Source organism: Rhipicephalus microplus, unplaced genomic scaffold (genome assembly GCF_043290135.1).
Source record: "Rhipicephalus microplus isolate Deutch F79 unplaced genomic scaffold, USDA_Rmic scaffold_14, whole genome shotgun sequence".
NCBI lineage: Eukaryota > Metazoa > Arthropoda > Arachnida > Ixodida > Ixodidae > Rhipicephalus > Rhipicephalus microplus.
The window spans coordinates 8,823,508-8,843,785 of record NW_027464587.1 but is presented as its reverse complement, the minus strand read 5'-3'; the positions used below and the strand labels follow the sequence as shown (position 1 = coordinate 8,843,785).

At 47.0% G+C, this 20,278-nt stretch overlaps 1 protein-coding gene across 1 annotated transcript in view; it reads left to right on the top strand.

The window, feature by feature from the left end:
- The window catches only part of Ras85D (GTPase ras-like protein 1), a 314,926-nt gene that overhangs the window by 96,470 nt on the left and 198,178 nt on the right, over window positions 1-20,278 (top strand). The window contains exon 3 of the mRNA XM_037432124.2: window positions 1,506-1,534. Within this exon, the coding sequence (XP_037288021.1) occupies window positions 1,506-1,534 (29 nt within the window). The remainder of the gene's footprint in view (window positions 1-1,505; window positions 1,535-20,278) is intronic.

Here is a 20,278-nt window from a genome sequence, read left to right as displayed (position 1 = left end):
GTATCGCATGCATATGTATAACCAATCTTGGAAATAGTTTCATAGTTAACACTTGCATTTGTTCTGTATTTCTTTGTCCTTGTTTGTTTCTGCACTATGCCACAAGCGATTTTACAGTTAACCAATAGCTTATATTGGTACCCTTCTCACGCTATTAGCATAGCAATCGCCATGTCACTGTATCTAGAACAATGCACAGGCAAAGGAAACGGGCAATGGAAAAAACTCACTACTACTAACCTCAAATACACATTTTTTTGTGCTTGGAAGCCATAGGGTAAAAGCAGGAAGTATCGCTATGGGGTTCTGAAGGTACTCGGCACTTTTTTATGACACTTGTTTATGTGCATAGTATAAAAACAGCAGACAAAGCAGACTTCTCAGTTTTAGGGGCGAAGCTCCTTAGGGCGTGGGCTGTGCGTCCCCTGTAGCCTGTATGTAGCCACCTCTAGTTTAGTTCTTGCAGTGTTCACTAGATGGCGGTACCGTCCCCTGTATGTAGCCACCTCTAGTTTAGTTCTTGCAGTGTTCACTAGATGACGGTACCGTCTCCTGTATGTAGCCACCTCTCGTTTAGTTCTTGTAGTGTTTACTAGATGGTGGTACTTGTAGCTGATGATGAAAAGATGCAAGATGTTATAAACTAGAAAGCGGTACTTGTAGTTGATGAAAGACGCGAGATCTTATAAAATAGGCATGATGTCACATATGGCGCGTGTCATTGGTTGAAGGCAATCGTTCGATTTAGTGCGGCGACGTACGCTAGGGGGAGCGATGTAATAAAATCGAGTGGGCAAAATGTACAGAGGATTCATGGTTTACCAGGTTTACCTCCAGAGCTTCGCCCACTCATCATCATTCACTTCGTGAATATGGCGGAATTTTTTTAATTCAAGGGAGGATGCTTAAACTGCTTCAACAACAGAGTCTGACACTTATATGGGGGCAGCTTGCAAACTAACAGAAAAGAGAAGGGAGGCAAGAGAACCTTTTGCAGAAACATCAGACCTGCGTGAGCAAAAAGCCAGAGATGAAATAGCAGCAGCTCTCTTGGGTTCTGAAGTGGCAGTGATCGTTCGTGTTTCAACGTTGTCTATTTGGTCTTCAATGAAAAAGCACGCAAAACATAAACAAATTCTTGTAATCTATCAGATTTGGTGTTGCATTTATTCAAACATGGGTTGCGCTCTTCGTCATTTCCGCCTGCAGTAGTTCTTGCGTCCCATTAATCATTGATGTGATTGGCAGTGATTTGGTAACTTTGTTTTGCTGTTGGTGCTTTTACGTACGCTAAAATTATCCTTTGCCATCAGTCTATGCAAACCACAAATAAAGTGTGGGTGCTTTAAAAGTTTTCAGAAAGGCCCCTTAGCACCCATATTTGTATTAGTATCAAGTACCTTGTGACAAGTAGTGCAGTGCAGTGAGTAGATATCTAACTCACGTTTGTTTTTATTATATAGATTCATTCTGATTTATTTGGGGTGTCTTTTTTTTTTTTTCAGCTTTGTGGATGAATACGACCCAACAATAGGTGAGCAAATAGCTTTTATGTCTTCTGGTTTGCTATATTGATATTTAACTGTGCCTTCTATTGGAGGGTGTTGCATGCTTTTTTAAAGGCTGTAACAGCGCAGCAGTGTATTCACTGTCCTCGTGTTCTGACAGTGTGTGTTTGTTACTTGCCTAACCTAGACGATATCAGACCATTTCATCGTTGGACGATATCATAACCTTGACGATAACTAGACTAAATGGTTATGAACCAAGATTGTTCTGCGCTCAGTAAACTCAAAGTGTACTCACAGGACTTTCTTTAATGACTTTGATGTTTTTTTGTAAAAATAGAAATAATGGCAGTTCCTCATCAGGAGCTGTGACAATGATTGCACAAAAAACTGTTGCATGTCAGCACGTGGCCCTACAAAGCTCTCTCGACGTGTGGCTTTTTTATCCATCCTATCCAATCATTTAGTAACTACTTGCTCCATCTGCATATCTCCTGACAAGCTGTTTGACAAAATAGGGTTCGAAAAGCTAGTTAATCAACTTCGAAACTGTATGTTATAATTAGAAATTTTTATGGTCGCTATACCTCATGGGGTGATACTAGATGTGATGCGAGAGTGCGTCACAGAAAATTTTCTGCTCTCATCTGGAGCCTGTCTGTTCAATAAAGCAGATCCAACATACTACAATACTGCATGCATAGATTTAGCCATTGGTCACAGTCACTTTTACCTTACCTATATTGGAAAGTTATTAATAATTCGTATGGAAGGGACCATTTTCTAGCTCTTTCAGAAACAAGATTGTGGGATGACAGACCAGCTTCCCCTAAAAAGTGGAACTTTCATGGTGCAAGCTAGAATAAGTATAGACAGCTATGCACGCTATGCCTCGCAGAGATGAATCAGATAGACTTAGAAGAGGTGGCTAGCTAATATGTGAATATATCTTCTCCTGTGCTAAAAGTGCATGCCTTGGTCTACTGCTAATCAAGTGAACAGGTGAACTATCTTATGGTCTACTGCTAATCAAGTGAACAGGTGAAAACAGGTGAACTATCTTATGGAAAAGCATAGCTTAAAGAAGCATAGCTTAGCCTGAGTATGCTTCAGGCAGGGCAAGCTTCAGATATAATCAATCACTATCACCCCATGAACTGAACCTTGCCCTTGGTTCCTGTGGAAGTTCTGCTCCTGGCTTGGACACGATTATTTACGAAATTATCGGGAATCTGCTCCAGGAAACCTTAAACTGCCTTATAGCTCTTAACAACAGGATTTTCGATACTGCAAGATATCCTCTGCTTGGATAAAGGCAATAGCTCCTACGAATCTTCAAATAGGGCAGAGATCCTTCCTCGGTAAATGCTTACAGGCCTATTGCACTCGCAAGCTGCCTGGTATAGTATTCAAATATGTATTCAAATATGGTAGGCAGGGTATGCACAGGTTCTTAAACCCTTCAATACCCTTAAAAATAGTCTGTTATCAAGGCCCTTAAAAACATCGAATTTTTAAGCAGTCCCTGATAAACCTTAAATTTCTTGAATGCTAAATCTGAATTGCTGTTATGACAAAAATGGTTTACGTTGCTGAACTTCGTTTTTTCTATTAGTTCTGTAATGCAGTCAACAAACCGTACGAATTTAGCCAACCCTTGTTAGGCGGCTGGAAACGTTTGACTTGATCTCAAAGGCAGCGTTCACTGCACACGTTGTGTCAATGACTGAAAACGTGACAGTCTGTGCTAGCTGAAGTGTATCGGCTGCGAGCGCTATCACTATTGCATGTCCGTCGGACTTGGCGTCCACGTTTGTGCGTGGTCTTTAACTTAGTCGTGTCTTAGTGCTGCCAGTGCTTTTTTGAGTGAGCTTGCCTTCTAACACGTTAGTGCAAGTGATGTGTTGATATGTGAAAGAATGTCCCGAAAAAGCAAATTTCAGACTTGGCTTCATCATAGCGACTGCAAGCACTGAATTGCTCCTGACAGATGAATCCGCATCGGGCTAAGTGCAAGTTTTGCGGCAAAACCGTTGATGCGACTGCCATGGGTGAATTCGCTTCAAGAAAAAAAAAAAAAAAAAAACTGCCAAGGCTGCGCTGAAGGCGCAGCAGCACTGTCAAAGTGAAAACTAGAAGGGCGGCCTTTAAGAGTCTTTTTTTTTTAACACTCCTCTGGTAGCTGTTGCGAGAACACTTGCAAGGTACCCACTATGCCATTAATCATTGTGTAATAGGCAGGCATTCACTGTGCCATCCTTCGTCATTTTTCGGAAAAGCGTGGTATCTGCTAAACACTTGCAAGGAATTTCTTGCGAATTATACTTTTCATGCAGTGGCTGACGACAATGAAGAAATATGCCTGAAGTGGGTATATGCCACAGTTAATAAATGATGAACAAGCTTTTGTAATGGGTTGGATGGAGCATTGGACGACCCACTCATTACGCAATTGTATTGTGCGACGCCTGCTGTTCCTGTGATGTTAGAAAACGTTTTATACTCATATTAGCGTGTTTTGTGAACATCAAGCTTGCCTATCGAGTTCGCAGAAGAGTCCCAAGCACCGGGGTGGCTCACACTGGGCTGGCATGCAGCGGACCCGGGTTCCAATCCCACTATGTCCCTAATGTAGTAGAATACTGGGCTGGCATGCAGTGGACCCGGGTTCGAAACCCAGTATGTTCATGGTGTATTTTATTCAGGATATTTTTTTTATCTTGTTGGAAAGTAGTTACAAACACTGGCCGCGGCGTATAACCATAGCGCTGCGCGTGACCCGTGTTGTAATCTCGTAACAGCTTTCGCTGTAAGAAGTCGCTCAGTAAGTGCCAAGCATATTGGCGCGGTCAAGATGTACAAGGGAGTGCGTTCCTTTCCTTGTTATATGTATATGATATGTATATTGCATTGTGATACGTATGAATGGCTAGCTGTGAGAAGTTGCTTCATGAGGATTTTTGTGCGTTCGAAGAAAGGTTTTACATTGTGGCATGGCTGACAGCAGAAAACTGGTGGTGGATTTTCTTATTCACAGAAAGATAGCTGGTAAAATGGTAGAATACATTAGCATTGATGAAAGGTGGTACAGGCCTACGCGCCTACATCCAGCCATGATGACGTATTAGTTGAAAGCTTCTATGAAGCTTGATAAGACAGATGCTTCGGCTAGTTGGAGATTTGATATCAAGATATCTGCACACCGCAAGAAAACCAGTAGTTGCGGCATAACTATGGAACGAACAAACATGGACGGGAAAGAGCACTCTTCTCTGTCCATGCCTCTTTCTTCCGTAGTTACGCCGTAACTACGCGTTTTCTGGCGCTGTGAAAATATGTCTGCTTCTAAGAAGCCGTGGAATCGACAAGGAGCAAGGTAAAAACACTGTATATTATATTGATGCCCGACTTCAATGTCGAAGTACGAAAAAAGATGGCTGGGGACCACGCACTAGGGGATTATGGCATCAGTACTAGAAATGCCAGAGGGGAGTTATTGGTAGAATTCGCAAAGGGCAATAATTTATCGATCTTGAATACCTTCCACCGAAAACGAGTGAATTTTAAGTGTACATTGCAAATGCATACCTGCCAAGTCTCTCAGATTGGCCAGGAGACTCCCGGGTTAGGACCGTTTCTTCCGTTTGTACGTTGTCCGTTTGTATGGTTGTCATGGAAACCTCCCGGACATTGATATTTTTGTGCGGGATCCAGCCGTGTTGACAAAAAAGCAGCTCAATCCACTCCAGGCTTTTCGAACCTACCCCATTTTATTATGAATGAGTTTAAGAGGCGTTCTTTTAATAAACGTACAGTAGAATCTCAGTGATGCGAAAGCCTGGCAGATACGAATTCGTAAAATTTCTCAGCGAAATTTTACGTCTATTGGGCCTAAATTCGAATGTTCCAAACACATTTCCTAATCGCAGTGGGTAATACGAACTTAGTACGAAAATTGTTGAACGAAGGCCGAGAGTAGTGTACTCGAAAACAAAAAGTAACATTTTCGCCGAAAGGGTGAAGCAATGAATACGACAGCAACAACTTGGAATGTCACACTGAGAACGGCAAGCAGATCGAAATGCGCAGTGCACTGCTCACGCGCAAATGGCGCACGAAAACAATACACACATGACGAGAGCGAACTAACAGTGTCTACCACTCGACACGTAACGCACTGTTTAAACAAAAAAAAAAAATTGATGCACGATACGTAATCAAAGGTACGGATGAGTACAAACTAACAAGTGTCCCAGTTATACCTTGCTGTGTACTGTTACGTTTGGCCCGGCAATTCGTCTGGGCAGGTGCCATTGTGCGTAAGCCGATCTGCTAGGGAGGCTTTCAACCTCATGGGCGCGCAGTCTGCAAGATGCTGACCTGTAGATGTTCCAGGAAACAGTAGGGTCTCAATGAAAGCTTCGAGAGACAAGCCTTTTGTTGACCGGGCTTGAACAGTGGGGGAACGACGCCACTGTGGCAGGTTTCATTAAGTCAACCTCTTGACTCAGCTTTTGTCATCTACACGAGGCCATCTCAACGCACCGGCAGCCCGGAAGTGTGGGAAGGCGCCGAAGAAGCCGTTCACCGGGATCGAGTGTTTGGACTGCCTGAACCTGAAAGCAGTATGGACCGCTGCTGACGTTCGGGTAAACGCTCCTTTCCCCGGAGGAGCTCAACTTTTCCTCTCCGGACTCTACCTCCTCGCCCTGCGGTGCCTTCAAGGTGTGGGCTGGGTGTGTCTTTGTGTGGCGCGTTCCTGTTACCATTGGGCCGTTTCGCCCAGCCGAGTGGTGAATATCTGCACGCTTTGTTGGACCACAAAGACTTTGTCCCCTGCTTTGTGGCAAGAGTGATGACCGCCTCCTTCGTACGGCGGTGACGGCAGGCTATAAAAGCCGAAGCATTCTTGTAAATGATGCGGAATCATGAGCTCATTCATGGGCTGACTTATGAACTGAATCTCTGTTGTACATATTGCGAGATCTTCTGGATCCCTGTACAGTTCCTATCTTTTTTCTATAATGTAAATAAATCTTTGTTCTACCTCTCTTAACGTGTCCCCTCACTGGGGAAGATCGGCTATGAGGACGACAGAGGGAAGCCCGCCGTTTCTACCATCGACCTCGAGCCTTTAACAACTGGTGGCAGCGATAGGATGCCATCGTAAACTTACTCTGTACCCCTTACAGTATGAAAGGAAATAACTTTATTAAGGGGAAAAAAAAAAGCGGCAAGATGTGGAAGAATTGTCTCCTTCCCCTAGATGGCAGCCATGAGTCCTTGAGCTCTGGCGGCATCCTCGGCTTGCCGAAAGACGTCGAGTTGCACTTTTGGGTCTGCGCTTAACAGTGCTCTTCATTGCTGTATTTTTTATATTGCCCTGTCACTGAGGGGCAAGCCCACACTATATGATTGGGATCCGCCCTTTGATTGCAGAACTTACACAAATCCGAGTATATCTGTGGGTAGATGTAGTGAAAAGTTACCGGGTTCGGAAACGTGTTGGTTTGTAAGAGGCGCCATGCCGTCGCCTGCTGCCTGTTGAGCGAGGTATGTGCCGGGGGGAATCGAACCCTTCCTAGCCTGTAATGTTTTGTGAACTCTTCATAACTAATCATGCGGTCTCTCTCCGCCCCCGGACTTCGCGCTGAGCCTGTTCAGCCGGCCAGTTCTCGAGCCAGGTCGTGCGCGATTTCGTTTCCGGGGAGGAAGGAGTGAGCAGGTGCGCATACAATATGAACTACCCGCTTGTCGCAAAAGTTTGCCAGAATTCTTAGTGCTTCCGGTGAGATCCTTCCCTTGGCATATTTTTTAACAGCGGTCTTGGAGTCGCTGATCACGACTTCGGCTTTTGTGGAGGCTATTGCTAGTGCTATAGCCGCCTCCTCTGCCACTTCAGCCCTATCTGTACGTACACTGCTACTGACGTTGGAACCCCTTTGAATATTTGTAGCTATGGTTACCATGCTTCGGCCATTCTCGTATTCTGCTGCATCTACATAGACCACGTCCCGGGCGTTGCCGAACTTTTTATGTAGACTTTTCGCCCTTTCTATCTTTCTAGTGCGGTGATGCTCAGGTTGCATATTTCTAGGTAATGGAAGCACCACGATATGCCCCCTTGCCTCACGCGGAATGCCCTTTTTTAGCCCATGTTGCACATTTTACGTGACGCCAATTGTGTCCAAAATATGCCGGCCCGTTGGGCTCTGGGTTAACCGATCATGCTGTGGTATCATGTGGGCCTTTATTAGCTCTGCGAGCGTGTTAAGTAGCCCTAGAGCCAAGAACTTGTCATTTGACATATTTAACGGTAGACCTATTGCTTGTTTATATGCTTTTTTAATGATGCAATATATTTTGCTCTGTTTGGCTGCGTGTAGTTTAAGATATGAGGCAACGTACACGTTGCGCCTGACTACACAAGCCTGGACTAAACGAACTAAGTTGTGTTCCTTCATACCATAGTTTTTGTTGGCTATTCGTTTGATCAGCCTGCTTGTTTGGTGGACGCTGTTCTCTAATAGCCTAATAGTTTCTTCATTGTGCCCATTCTCAGATATACGGAGGCCGAGAACTCGTAGGTTTGCTACCATGGGTATTTCCCCCTGAAAAAATTGTGATGTCTGGCCTTTCCTGTATGCTTTTGCGTCCCTTAGATGTGGGCCTATAAATGAGCAATTCCGACTTTTCGGGATAACATTTTAGCCCCTTACCTTCTACATATCTCTCTACAGTGTCAACAGCTTCTTGTAATATGTTTTCAATGTCGCCGTCACTCCCACCCGTCACCCAGAGGGTGATGTCGTCTGCGTAATGGCCCTCAATTTGGTCAAGTTTTGCGGGTAGGCCAATCATCGCCACATTAAATAACGGGAGACAGCACCGAACCCTGTGGCGTTCCCCTTACTGCCCAATTCAATCTCTTCAGACCTTGCCTCTCCGACCGCAATTCTTGCAGTGCGGATGGATAGGAAGTCTCTCACGTATGCGTAGGTGCGCTGTCCTATTCCCAGTCCCTGAAGGTTCTCTAATACAGTTCTGTGTGTGATGGTATTGAAGGCCTTAGTGAGCAAGGGTAGCCTTAGTCTAAAGATCTGGTCCCCACGTCGAGTATTTGATGCTTAATCTGTAACATGATGTCCTGCGTTGATAGTTTCGGTCTGAAACCGATCATGGTATGTGGTAAGAGTTCGTTCGCCTCCATGTAGGTAGTGAGACGCGTAAGGATGACGTGCTCCATTAGTTTGCCTATACATGAAGTCAGTGAAATTGGTCTAAGGTTATCCAACTGTGTTTTCTTTCCCGGCTTCGGAATCATAATGACCTGAGCAGTGTTTGATTGACGTGGGGTAGTCCCACTCTTCCAACACTTATTCATGTACTCAGTGAGCACCTTAATGGATTCGTCGTCCACGTTTATGACCGTCTTATTAGTTATTTTATGAGGTCCCGGAGCAGACCTTGGGTTTGGTCGAGCGAGCTCGAATTTAACTTCGGCCTCCGTTATATCAGCATCGAGTATAAGGTTGTCCTGCCCCTGTAGTGATCGGGCTATGCCTTGACCCAGTGAGTCATTTGCCACGCCGGATTAGTGCAAAAAGGACAGTCTCGCCACGTCTGGACGGAGGAAGCAACAAAGACCGGCCCCACGAGACGTCGCCTGCTGATTGACAGCGGCGCCAACGGGATGGAATGTCGCCAAAGAGGGTTTTGGAGCCGCCACTCTATCTCCGGCCTGGGCCAGTCACGCATCGTTAGCGCGTTAACCGGCAGACGACGACGGCGCTGGTCAAAGGGCTCTCCCCAGAGAATTCCACGAACCTGGCACCTCTCAAAAGGCCGCTCTAAGATCTCCTCGTGGGAATGCAGCCCGCGGCCGGCATCAAAGGGGTTGAGGCGCCCGTGCGTCTTCCGCCCTCCCCCTCCCTGTTCTACGGCAGCGCTGCGACTAGTGGCAAGAGTGTGTGTGTATGTGCAAGCCTGTGTTGTGCCTCTATGAACAGACATGATGGGCGGTACTTCAATGAGAGGAACTGCCACATCACCATTGGTCCGCATTGTTTTATATAGTGATCCCCAACCTAGGGACCTAGGGAACGGGGGTCAACAAAAAGGGCGTGGAGTGCCTCGCCCAACGTTCTTCTCTTCTCTTCTGTCATCTCGACAACTCCATGTAAAGATGTAAATAAACTCGTTAAGTTTGCTCAAAGCTCTCCCCTAGTCCTTGGCTCGACGGAGCGACGGCGATCGGCCCCGCTACCCGAAGACTGCGGTCGCCGCGACGCGCAACAACTGGATGGCAAGCGGTGGGATGTGAGCCTGGAGGACGGAGAATGAACAACACGCCGAGATCATGGAGACTGGCAGCTGTGGACTGGTGAGTGCTGGCTTTGGTTTTTTGGTTGCCAGGCTGATAAGATAGAAGTGCAATCTTTTCGCTGGTAGAGGCTACCACAGAAGCAGTTGTTTACGGAACTTCTGGGTAGAGAGTGAGCTGCACCACACTAGTTCTCTGTCATGGATTGGAAGCGTTTGTTGAAGAATCAGCTCCTGATTCTGGGGGAGGAGCTGGGAGCAGAAGTAAATGCGGGGATGAAGAAAGACGCAATTGTTAGCGCTATCGATAGCTTGAATCTGAGCAGTGAAGATATTAAAGAAACATGGAGCGAGATTCAAAAGCGTGAGGAACAGGAGCGTCAGGATAGACGACAGGAACAGGAACGCCAAGAAAAGCGTGAGGAACAGGAGCGTCAGGATAGATGACAGGAACAGGAACGCCAAGAAAAGCGTGAGGAACAGGAGCGTCAGGAAAGGCGTGAGGAACGGGAGCGTCAGCTAAGGCAAAAAGAACTGGATATAGAACAGTTGCGAATCGAAGTGGAAATGAGGAAGATGGCAGGGGTCCAAGGAGTGGAGGTAGAAGGCAGACAAAATCTTTGTGATTTATCTAAACAACTGCAACCCTTCAAAACAGGGCAAGATGTGGGCCTCTTTCTTGTGAACTTTGAGAGAACCTGTGAAAAATCAAAGCTTGGTCGTAGCACATGGGCTCGAAATTTGTTAAGTTTGCTGCCATGTGAAGCAGCGGATGTAATCGTGCGGCTTCCGGTGGAGGATGCGGACAACTACGACAAAGTGAAGGATAGCCTTCTAAAGAGGTTCCGACTTTCGCCAGACGCGTTCCGCCAGCGGTTTCGCAATCTGACAAAGAAGCAGGGCAGCACGTATTCTGATTTTGCCTATGAGTTGAAGGTCAACTTAATAGAATGGATGAAAGGAGCCAACGCTTTTGGGAACTTCGAAATGGCTCTTGAAGAAGTGGCTCTCGAACAGTTTTTTTCAAAACTTTCCGAGCCAATGAAGCTCTGGATCCAAGATAGAACCGGCGTAAAAACAATACAGGCAGCGGCCGACTTTGCTGACGAGTACGCGTCACGCCGGGGAGAAAGAGACGAGGTTCCTCCAACAAAAGCGGGAGATAAAGGGAAACCTTGGACGGCGAAGCAGGGAGCTGGCGCAGGTACGACTGCACAGAAAAAGACAGACTTCGCTGCAAGTGGTCAAGGATCACAAAACAAACAGGGGGGAAAGGTTTCGGGGGATTCTTCCAAAAAGAGTCCTTTTGAGGCTCGGAAACCACCTACTTGCTACAAATGTATGGAGGAAAGGCATATTGCCGTAGGCTGTCGTAGGCCCAGGCCAGCCTTTTCGTACACTTCTGACTCAGCCACTAGCGAGGAGCTCCTTAGTCCGTACCTTTTTAACCTAACAGTGAACGGAAAGCCGTGCCGCGTCTTACGAGACAGTGGGGCAACCATGGATCTGGTGCACCCGGACTATGTGGCACAAGCAGACTACAACGGCAAGTGTGCATGGATTAAACCAGTTTTGGAGGATGGAAGCATTTGTCTTCCGGTAGCTCGAGTAATTCTGACAGGACCGTTCGGAGAAGTGGAGACGGAAGCGGCGGTGTCAGACAAGCTGCCCCCGCAGTACCCCTATTTGTTCTCGAATCGGACCGACCGTCTGCTGAGAGAACAAGGGAAAAGTTTTCACGAGGGAACAGTACAAGCCTTGACACGAGCTAAAGCACGAGCGTTAGCAGCCGAACTAGAGCGGCAGGAACCGAGTTTTACCGGAAGTCCCGCAACACCAGCTATAGTCAGCGCAGTTGAGCCTGCTATCCCGTCGCCTACTGAAAAAGAAAGAGAGGGGTCAGAGAAGCAGACTAGCACTGATACAGCGGAAAGGGAATCGGAAGAGGGGCTGCTCGCGTTGCCGGTATCAAAAGCACTAAGCAATGTACTGGGGAAAGTGACAAGAGACGAGCTCATCGAGCAGCAAAAAAGCGATCCCAGCCTTAAGGAGATTTGGAACATCGTCAGGGAAGGGGTGGCGAAGAAGAATGTCAGTTTTCCTGTCAAAGATGGCATCTTGTACCGCCACTACCGGACTACAAAAGGTCGCACGTTCGACCAGATTGTAGTGCCGGCTAAGTATCGGTCTGACATTGTGGATCTCTGTCACGGAGTTGGTTGGTCGGGGCACTTAGGAGCTCGGAAGACCAAAAATAGGCTCCTAACGGAGTTTTATTGGCCAAGATGCTTCAAAGAAGTTGAGAAGCACGTAAGAGCGTGTGACACCTGCCAGAGAGTGGGAAAACCGCACGAGAAGGGAAAGGCACCACTTAAGCTCGTTCCGCTCATTTCGGAGCCATTTCGCCGGCTGGTAATAGACGTTGTGGGACCACTCCCAGTGACAAAGTCAGGCTACCGGTATTTGCTTACCGCCATTTGTCCAGCAACCAAATTTCCTGAGGCGATCCCAATGAAGGAGCAAAGCTCCGTAGAGGTAGTCAACGCCCTACTGTCTATTTTTTCGAGAGTGGGCTTTCCTCAGGAGATACAAGGCGACCAGGGCTCAGTATTCACCAGCGTTCTCACTACGGGATTCCTGGAAAAGTGTGGAATGAAAATAATCCACAGTTCCGTGTACCACCCGCAGTCCAATAGTGTAGAGCGGTGTCATTCCGTGATGAAACGAGTTCTGCGAGCCCTTATCTTTGAAAGGAAGTGTCAGTGGGATGCTTGTCTTCCGGCAATGTTGTTTGCGCTGAGATCGGTCACTCATGAAGCGACGGGTTTCAGCCCCGCGGAGCTGGTTTACGGACGGACGCTCAGGTCTCCACTGCGACTTTTGCGCGAAACCTGGGAGTCGAAGAGTACCGACCCTACGGTGGTCGAGTACATTCTGGAATTGCTGGAAAGGCTGTGGTGTGCTCGCGACATTGCTGAGGCGAACATGAGAGAGGCGCAAAATAGAGCCAAGAGCTACTACGATCCTAACGCGAAACTGAGAGCTTATCAGGAAGGCGATCAGGTAATGGTCTTGCGCCCCTCGCGAGCAAATAAGCTGGAGATTCAATGGGAGGGGCCCTTTCGGGTTGTGAAAAAGCTCTCGGACACAAATTACGCACTGGAACGTAAAGGAAGACGCCGAGAGGTTGTCATTTACCACCACAATTTAATGAAGAGTTATGTGGGAGAAGTGCAGAAAGTGAACTTGGCTCTTAACAGCACGGAGGAGCTAGCACCTGAAATTCCAGGCTTGGTGGGGGTTGAAAGATCAATGGATGTTACCGATGTCATGAAAGCCGTAGCACCGGCCGAGGGCTTGACTGAGAGGCAGAAAGTCGACTTACGCGACTTATTGTCAGAACACATCACTGTTTTCTCGGAAAGGCCAGGGCGAACTGAGGTTATCACTCATGACATTGAGCTAACTTCTGACACCACTGTGAAGTCGAGGCCGTATAGACTAGCCCCGCGACAGCAGGAGATCTTGAAAAAAGAAGTAGATCGAATGATCGAGCTTAAGCTTATCGAACCTTGCGAAAGCACCTGCACGTCCCCTATGATTCTCGTTGAGGTTCCGGGAAAGGATCCACGGCCTTGCGTGGATTACCGCAAACTTAACGCGATCACGAAGGACCAAACCTATCCTATACCCAACGTAGAGGAGCTGGTGGAAAAAGTGAGCGCCGCTAAATACGTCTCGACTTTGGACTTAGTAAGAGGCTATTGGCAAGTTCCAATGACTAAACGAGCTAGTGAGTATGCGGCCTTTGTGGCGCCGACGGGCACATTTAGGCCCCTAGTTCTGAGCTTTGGCCTTAAGAACGCCCCTTTTTGCTTTTCAAGGCTAATGAACCGAGTTCTGCAGGGGGCTGAAGGCTACGCTGTTCCCTACTTAGACGACATCGCTATTTATTCCAATACATGGGAAGATCACCTGTACCATCTTAGCGATGTCCTTAGACGTTTGACGCACGCTGGACTGACAGTGAAGCCTGCTAAGTGCCAGCTAGCTCGCGCCGAAGTACGGTACCTTGGGCACGTGGTAGGGCAGGGCAGGAGGCGACCTGATGAGTTGAAAGTAGAGGCGGTTAGCGAGTTCCCGCAACCAGAAAGCAAGACGGCTATCCGCTCCTTTTTAGGCCTGACAGGGTATTATCAGCGCTACATCCCTCAGTACTCGGAGGTAGCCGCTCCGTTAACGGATGCACTGCGCAAGAATGCTCCAGAAAAGGTAGTTTGGAGTGCGGAAATGGAGGGCGCCTTCCAGGGGCTCAAAGCGGCTCTTGTTAGCTCACCCGTACTGCATACACCGAACTATGATCGTCCCTTTATTGTGCAGTGCGATGCCAGCAACAGAGGCTTAGGAGTAATACTGTGCCAGGAGGATGAGAACGGGAACGAGCACCCTGTGTTGTACGCCAGCAGGAAACTCTCTGTTCGTGAGGAGGCCTACAGTGCTTCGGAAAAAGAATGTGCCTGCATTGTGTGGGCTACCCAAAAATTAGCCTGCTACCTCTACGGAACTTCTTTTGTCTTCGTCACTGACCACTGCCCACTGACATGGCTATCGCAAATGTCGGGAAAGAATCCACGACTACTACGTTGGAGCCTTGCGCTTCAGGAGCTTAACTTCACTGTGAAGTATAAGAAGGGTTCCGCAAACGCCAATGTTGACACATTAAGCAGAGCTTTTTAGCTTTTCTTTTGCTTTTGCTTTCTTTTGTGTTCAGTTGAGGGGCGTTTTTCCGTAATGATTTAAGGGGTAATTGGAGTAATCGAAATTTTTTTTAGCTATGGGCAAGAGGATTAGTGTGGTTGCCATTTAAAAAAAAAGCGTAGGTGCATTGTGGCACATTTGAAAGACCGGCCTGGTTGCCAAAAACTCATTGCCGGCGCTTGCTGGTTCTAGCGGTGGGTCTTTGTGGTTTAAATGGTGTTGGAAGACTGCGGTTACTGTGATCTCTCCCGTCGAGCAGCTGATACTACCCGACGTCCGAGATCTTCCCGTCGGCGGAGGAGCTGTAGCGATCGGGCTATGCCTTGACCCAGCGAGTCATTTGCCACGCCGGATTAGTGCAAAAAGGACAGTCTCGCCACGTCTGGACGGAGGAAGCAACAAAGACCGGCCCCACGAGACGTCGCCTGCTGATTGACAGCGGCGCCAACGGGATGGAATGTCGCCAAAGAGGGTTTTGGAGCCGCCACTCTATCTCCGGCCTGGGCCAGTCACGCATCGTTAGCGCGTTAACCGGCAGACGACGACGGCGCTGGTCAAAGGGCTCTCCCCAGAGAATTCCACGAACCTGGCACCTCTCAAAAGGCCGCTCTAAGATCTCCTCGTGGGAACGCAGCCCGCGGCCGGCATCAAAGGGGTTGAGGCGCCCGTGTGTCTTCCGCCCTCCCCCTCCCTGTTCTACGGCAGCGCTGCGACTAGTGGCAAGAGTGTGTGTGTATGTGCAAGCCTGTGTTGTGCCTCTATGAACAGACATGATGGGCGGTACTTCAATGAGAGGAACTGCCACATCACCATTGGTCCGCATTGTTTTATATAGTGATCCCCAACCTAGGGACCTAGGGAACGGGGGTCAACAAAAAGGGCGTGGAGTGCCTCGCCCAACGTTCTTCTCTTCTCTTCTGTCATCTCGACAACTCCATGTAAAGATGTAAATAAACCCGTTAAGTTTGCTCAAAGCTCTCCCCTAGTCCTTGGCTCGACGGAGCGACGGCGATCGGCCCCGCTACCCGAAGACTGCGGTCGCCGCGACGCGCAACCCCCCTTGTAACGGGAAAGTGGTTCTTTTGTTGCGTCTGCGAAGTACTTTTTTCGTAGCTCGTGGAAGAGCTCCTCCTCTATTCCTGCATAGTTATGTATTACGTGTTGCAGCTTATGCCTCTGTGCAGTCTTTGTACTTTGCGGGTCTAGGAGACTTCGGAGAATGTTCCAAGTCTTTGACATTTTCATTTCTCTATCCATCAAGTTACACGTGGCTTCCCACTGTTGTTGGGTCAGCTGATTTGCATGGAGCTCTATCTTCTTGTCTAATGCAGCTACTTTCTTTCTTGAATTACGATTGTATTTTTGTCTTTTCCAGTGCTTTTGAATGCTAGTTCTGGCCTCCCACAGATGCAGCAGTTTGTTGTTCATCTCCGCCATTCCAGCTTCTTCGGGAACAATTTTAGTGGCTTTCTTGACACTCTGTTGGAGCTTCTCCACCCATTTTTCTATATCTACTATGGTATAATCCAAATCCTCCTCTCGAATCTTGCGGAAATAGTCCCATTCTACAAGTGCCAATTTTCTGTTTTGCTTTTTTTGAGGTCCTGCATGTACCGTTGTAACTACAATATATTGATCGCTGCCAAAATTCTGCTGCGTGTTTACCCATCGCGAGTCTGCTACGTTCTTCGTAAAAGTTAGGTCCGGTGTTGTGTCATTACTAACGCAGTTGCCTATTTTTGTGGGCTCCTCAGGATTTATCAGCGTAAGGCCCTCGTGTTGAGCGTCTGCCCATAAGTTGCGTCCCTTTATATTCTCGACAATGTATCCCCAAGCAGCGTGCGGTGCATTAAAGTTGCCGACTATGAGGAGAGCCTGTCTCTCAGCTATGCTCAAGGCTTTGTGGAAAAGTGGACCAAACTTGAGCTTTTGTCGGGGTGGGCTGTAAATGTCAAGCACGAAGAAGCTCCCCTGTTTCTTACGGGAGAGTATTATTTCTATAAGGACGTGGTCTATGCTGTGCACCCGGGTATCATGCTCTACAGCCGTGAGGTTTCTATGCACCAGAGTTGTGACAGTCGCTTTCTCACTAGAAGTAGTATACAACTTGCACTCGGATAACTTTGCAGCCCCCCCGGTCTCCTGCAGGGCGATGACATCTGGCGCCTCCCTATTTATTACAAATTGCTGCAGAACAGCTCTGACGGCGTGTTCGGCCGAGCTCTCCACACCGCCGCGGCGGTGGAGACACTTGTGTCCAGTTCACGTTCGCTGAGCTTAGCTGCCGCGTTGACGTGGCGACCCAGAAAACACGGTTATTGCACCAAAAAAATGCAGCCCACCTGTCAAAACGAGGTGTCCAGAAGATCTCTGGAACTTCCGTCGTCCACTGGTGTGAAAAATAGTGCTAGGAACTTCGATACCATGCCGATAATCATAGAAAAACCGTTACTACGTTGCATTGCATTTCGTGGCCTCCAAGCGGCGAGTCCACAGTATGAAAAGCGCGCTTTTTTTGCAAACAGGGCCTGTGCATAGACCAAAGATGCCTTTCTGGCAACTAACGCGATCCAGTGAAAGCCGAAGGCACATGATTCTCCCTACCGAAAGATAAGTGCGCCTGCACAAGCATCACCCCCCCCCCCCCCTCCATCCTCGGGGCAAAGTACAGGTTAGAGATAAGCACGGGCGGCTTTTTTTTTTTTTTTTTGAAATACGATAGTCTTTCTTGGGGACCTTCGACGAAAAAAATTTTGGTCTGTCTGTCCGTATGTACATTTGTCTGTTTGCCCTAACGATACCTCAAACGGCCAACCCCATCTGCAGCGCCCACCAATATTGCTCAAGGTTTAGGCGTTCATAGTTGTACTATTGTCAATTAAAAAGCAATTATTACACATATTTGAGAGGCCACAACAGCGCTTCAATGTTTTCCATGCCTGCCTTTATACTAGAAGAGGCACACACTAGTAACTCAAAGGAATGTAGCGTTTAATCTCGCTGCGCTGACAGTGCAACGCGATGCTCAAAAAGGTGTTTCCAACGCTTTGCTTCGATGTGACGGTGGTGGCAACTGCCCGTCGCTTTGCATTCTACACCTTATCACCTCCAAGACTGGCGCGCATCTTTCTCTGCGGGCTGCACGCCTTCGTTTTTTAAGATAACTGCCAGATAGCACTTGTGTCTAACATGCCTAGATGCGCTCGTTCGCCTCCGCCACACTCTCGAGGCACTCTAACGCAATGCCTGCAGAATACCATTCACAGATTTTCTTGCGCAGAACATCAAACGTTTTGGTCACTCTCTCCTGATGCAAGACTATAGTCTTTCAACGACATTTACAGTGTGACATGTAGATTCAGGCCATTTTTTTTACTTCCTAGAGTGTTTATATATATATATATATATATATATATATATATATATATATATATATATATATAAATATAAATAAGTATACATATACGGTGAATAAGAATCTCTGGATCCGAACAGGCCGCCATTGGAACCTGAACTTGGTAACGTTTAACGCTAGAACCTTATCTAGTGAGGGAAGTCTAGCTGTACTATTCGAGGAGCTAGAGGGTGGTAAATGGGATATAATAGGGCTCAGTGAGGTTAGGAGGACAGATGAGGCCTATACGTTGCTACTGAATGGGCTTCTGCTTTGCTATCGGGGTTTGGCTGACAAAAGAGAACTGGGAGTGGGGTTCCTAATTCACAGAAGCATAGCTGGCAACATAGAGGAATATTAATAGCATTAATGTAAGGGTGGTAGGTGTCGTAATTGAACTGAATAAGAGATACAAGATGAAGGTGGTACAGGCTTACGCGCTTACATCCAGCCATAATGGCGCTTCAGTTGAAAGCTTCTATGAAGACGTGGAATCGGCAATGAGTAAGGTAAAAACACAGTATACAATACTGATGGGAGACTTTAATGCAAAGGTAGGGAAGAAGCAGGCTGGAGACCAGGCAGTGGGAGATTATAGCATCGGTACTAGAAACGCCAGAGGAGAGCTACTATTAGAATTCGCAGAACGCAATAATTTACGGATTGTGAATACCTTCTACCGAAAACGAGGAAACCGCAAGTGGACATGGAGGAGCCCTCATGGCGAAAATAAGAACAAAATAGACTTTATAATGAGTGCACACCCAGGCATCGTGCAGGATGTGGAAGTGGTTGGCAGGGTACGATGCAGTGACCATAGGTAGGTACAGTCTCGAATTCGCTTAGACTTGAGAAAGGAACGACAGAAACTGATACGCGAGAAGCCAATCAATGAGCTAGCACTGAGAGGGAAAGTACAGGAATTCAAAGTCTCGCTTCAGAACAGGTACTCGGCTCTTAGTGAGGAAACCAACCTTAGCATAGATACAATGAATGATAATCTGACGAGTATCATTACGGAGTGTGCAGTGGAAGATGGAGGCAGGGTAGTTAGACAGGACACTGGCAAGCTTTCCCAGGAAACGAAGATTTTCATTAAGAAGCGTCAAATCATGAATGCCTCAAGTACAATAGACAAAATAGAACTGGCAGAGCTTTCGAAGTTGATTAATACGCGTATTCGATGTAAGATGTAAGATATCCGATGTAAGAAGGTATAACATGGAGAGAATTGAACATGCCCTGAAAAAACGGAGGAAGGGTCAAAGCAATGAAGAGGAAACTTGGGATAAGCATAAATTGGAGGTATGCACTAAGGGACAAAAAAGGCAAAATAACTACCAATATGGATAGGATAGTTGAAATAGCGGAGGAGCTTTACAGAGATCTGTACAGTAGCCGGGACAACCATGTCTTTAATACTATAAGAAGTAGCAGTAACCCAGATGATACCCCACCAGTAATGATAGCAGAAGTCAGAAAAGCTTTGGAGAGCATGCAAAGAGACAAAGCTGCTGGTGAGGATCAGGTAACATCAGATCTGCTAAAAGATGAAGGACAGATTGTGTTAGAAAAACTAGCCACCCTGTTTACGAGGTGTCTCCTGACGGGAAGAGTACCAGTCTTGGAAGATTGCTAACATCATCTTAATACATAAGAAAGGAGTTGACGAGGACTTGAAGAATTACAGGCAAATCAGCTTGCTCTCTGTATTATACAAGCTATTTACAAAGGTAATTGCTAACAGAGTAAAGAAAACATTAGAATTCAATCAACCAAAGGAACAAGCAGGATTTCGAACAGGCTACTCAACAATTGACCACATTCATACTATCAATCAGGTAATAGAGAAATGCTCAGAATATAACCAACCACTATACATAGCCTTCATAGATTACGAGAAGGCGTTTGATTCAGTAGAAATATTATCCGTCATGCAGACACTGCGGAATCAGGGCGTCGATGAAGTATATATAAACATCCTGGAAGAAATCTACAGGGGATCAACTGCTACCATAGTGCTTCATAAAGAAAGCAACAGAATACCAATCAAGAAGGGTGTAAGGCAGGGGGACACAATTTCCCCAATGCTATTTACCGCGTGCACACAGGTGGTTTTCAGAAGCCTAGAAAGGGAAGTTAGGGATAAGAGTTAATGGAGAGTACCTTAGCAACCTGCGCTTCGCCAATGACATTGCATTGCTGAGTAACTCGTGGGACGAATTGCAACTCATGCTTACGTAGTTAGACAAAGAGAGCAGAAAGGTGGGTCTTAAAATTAATCTGCAGAAAACGA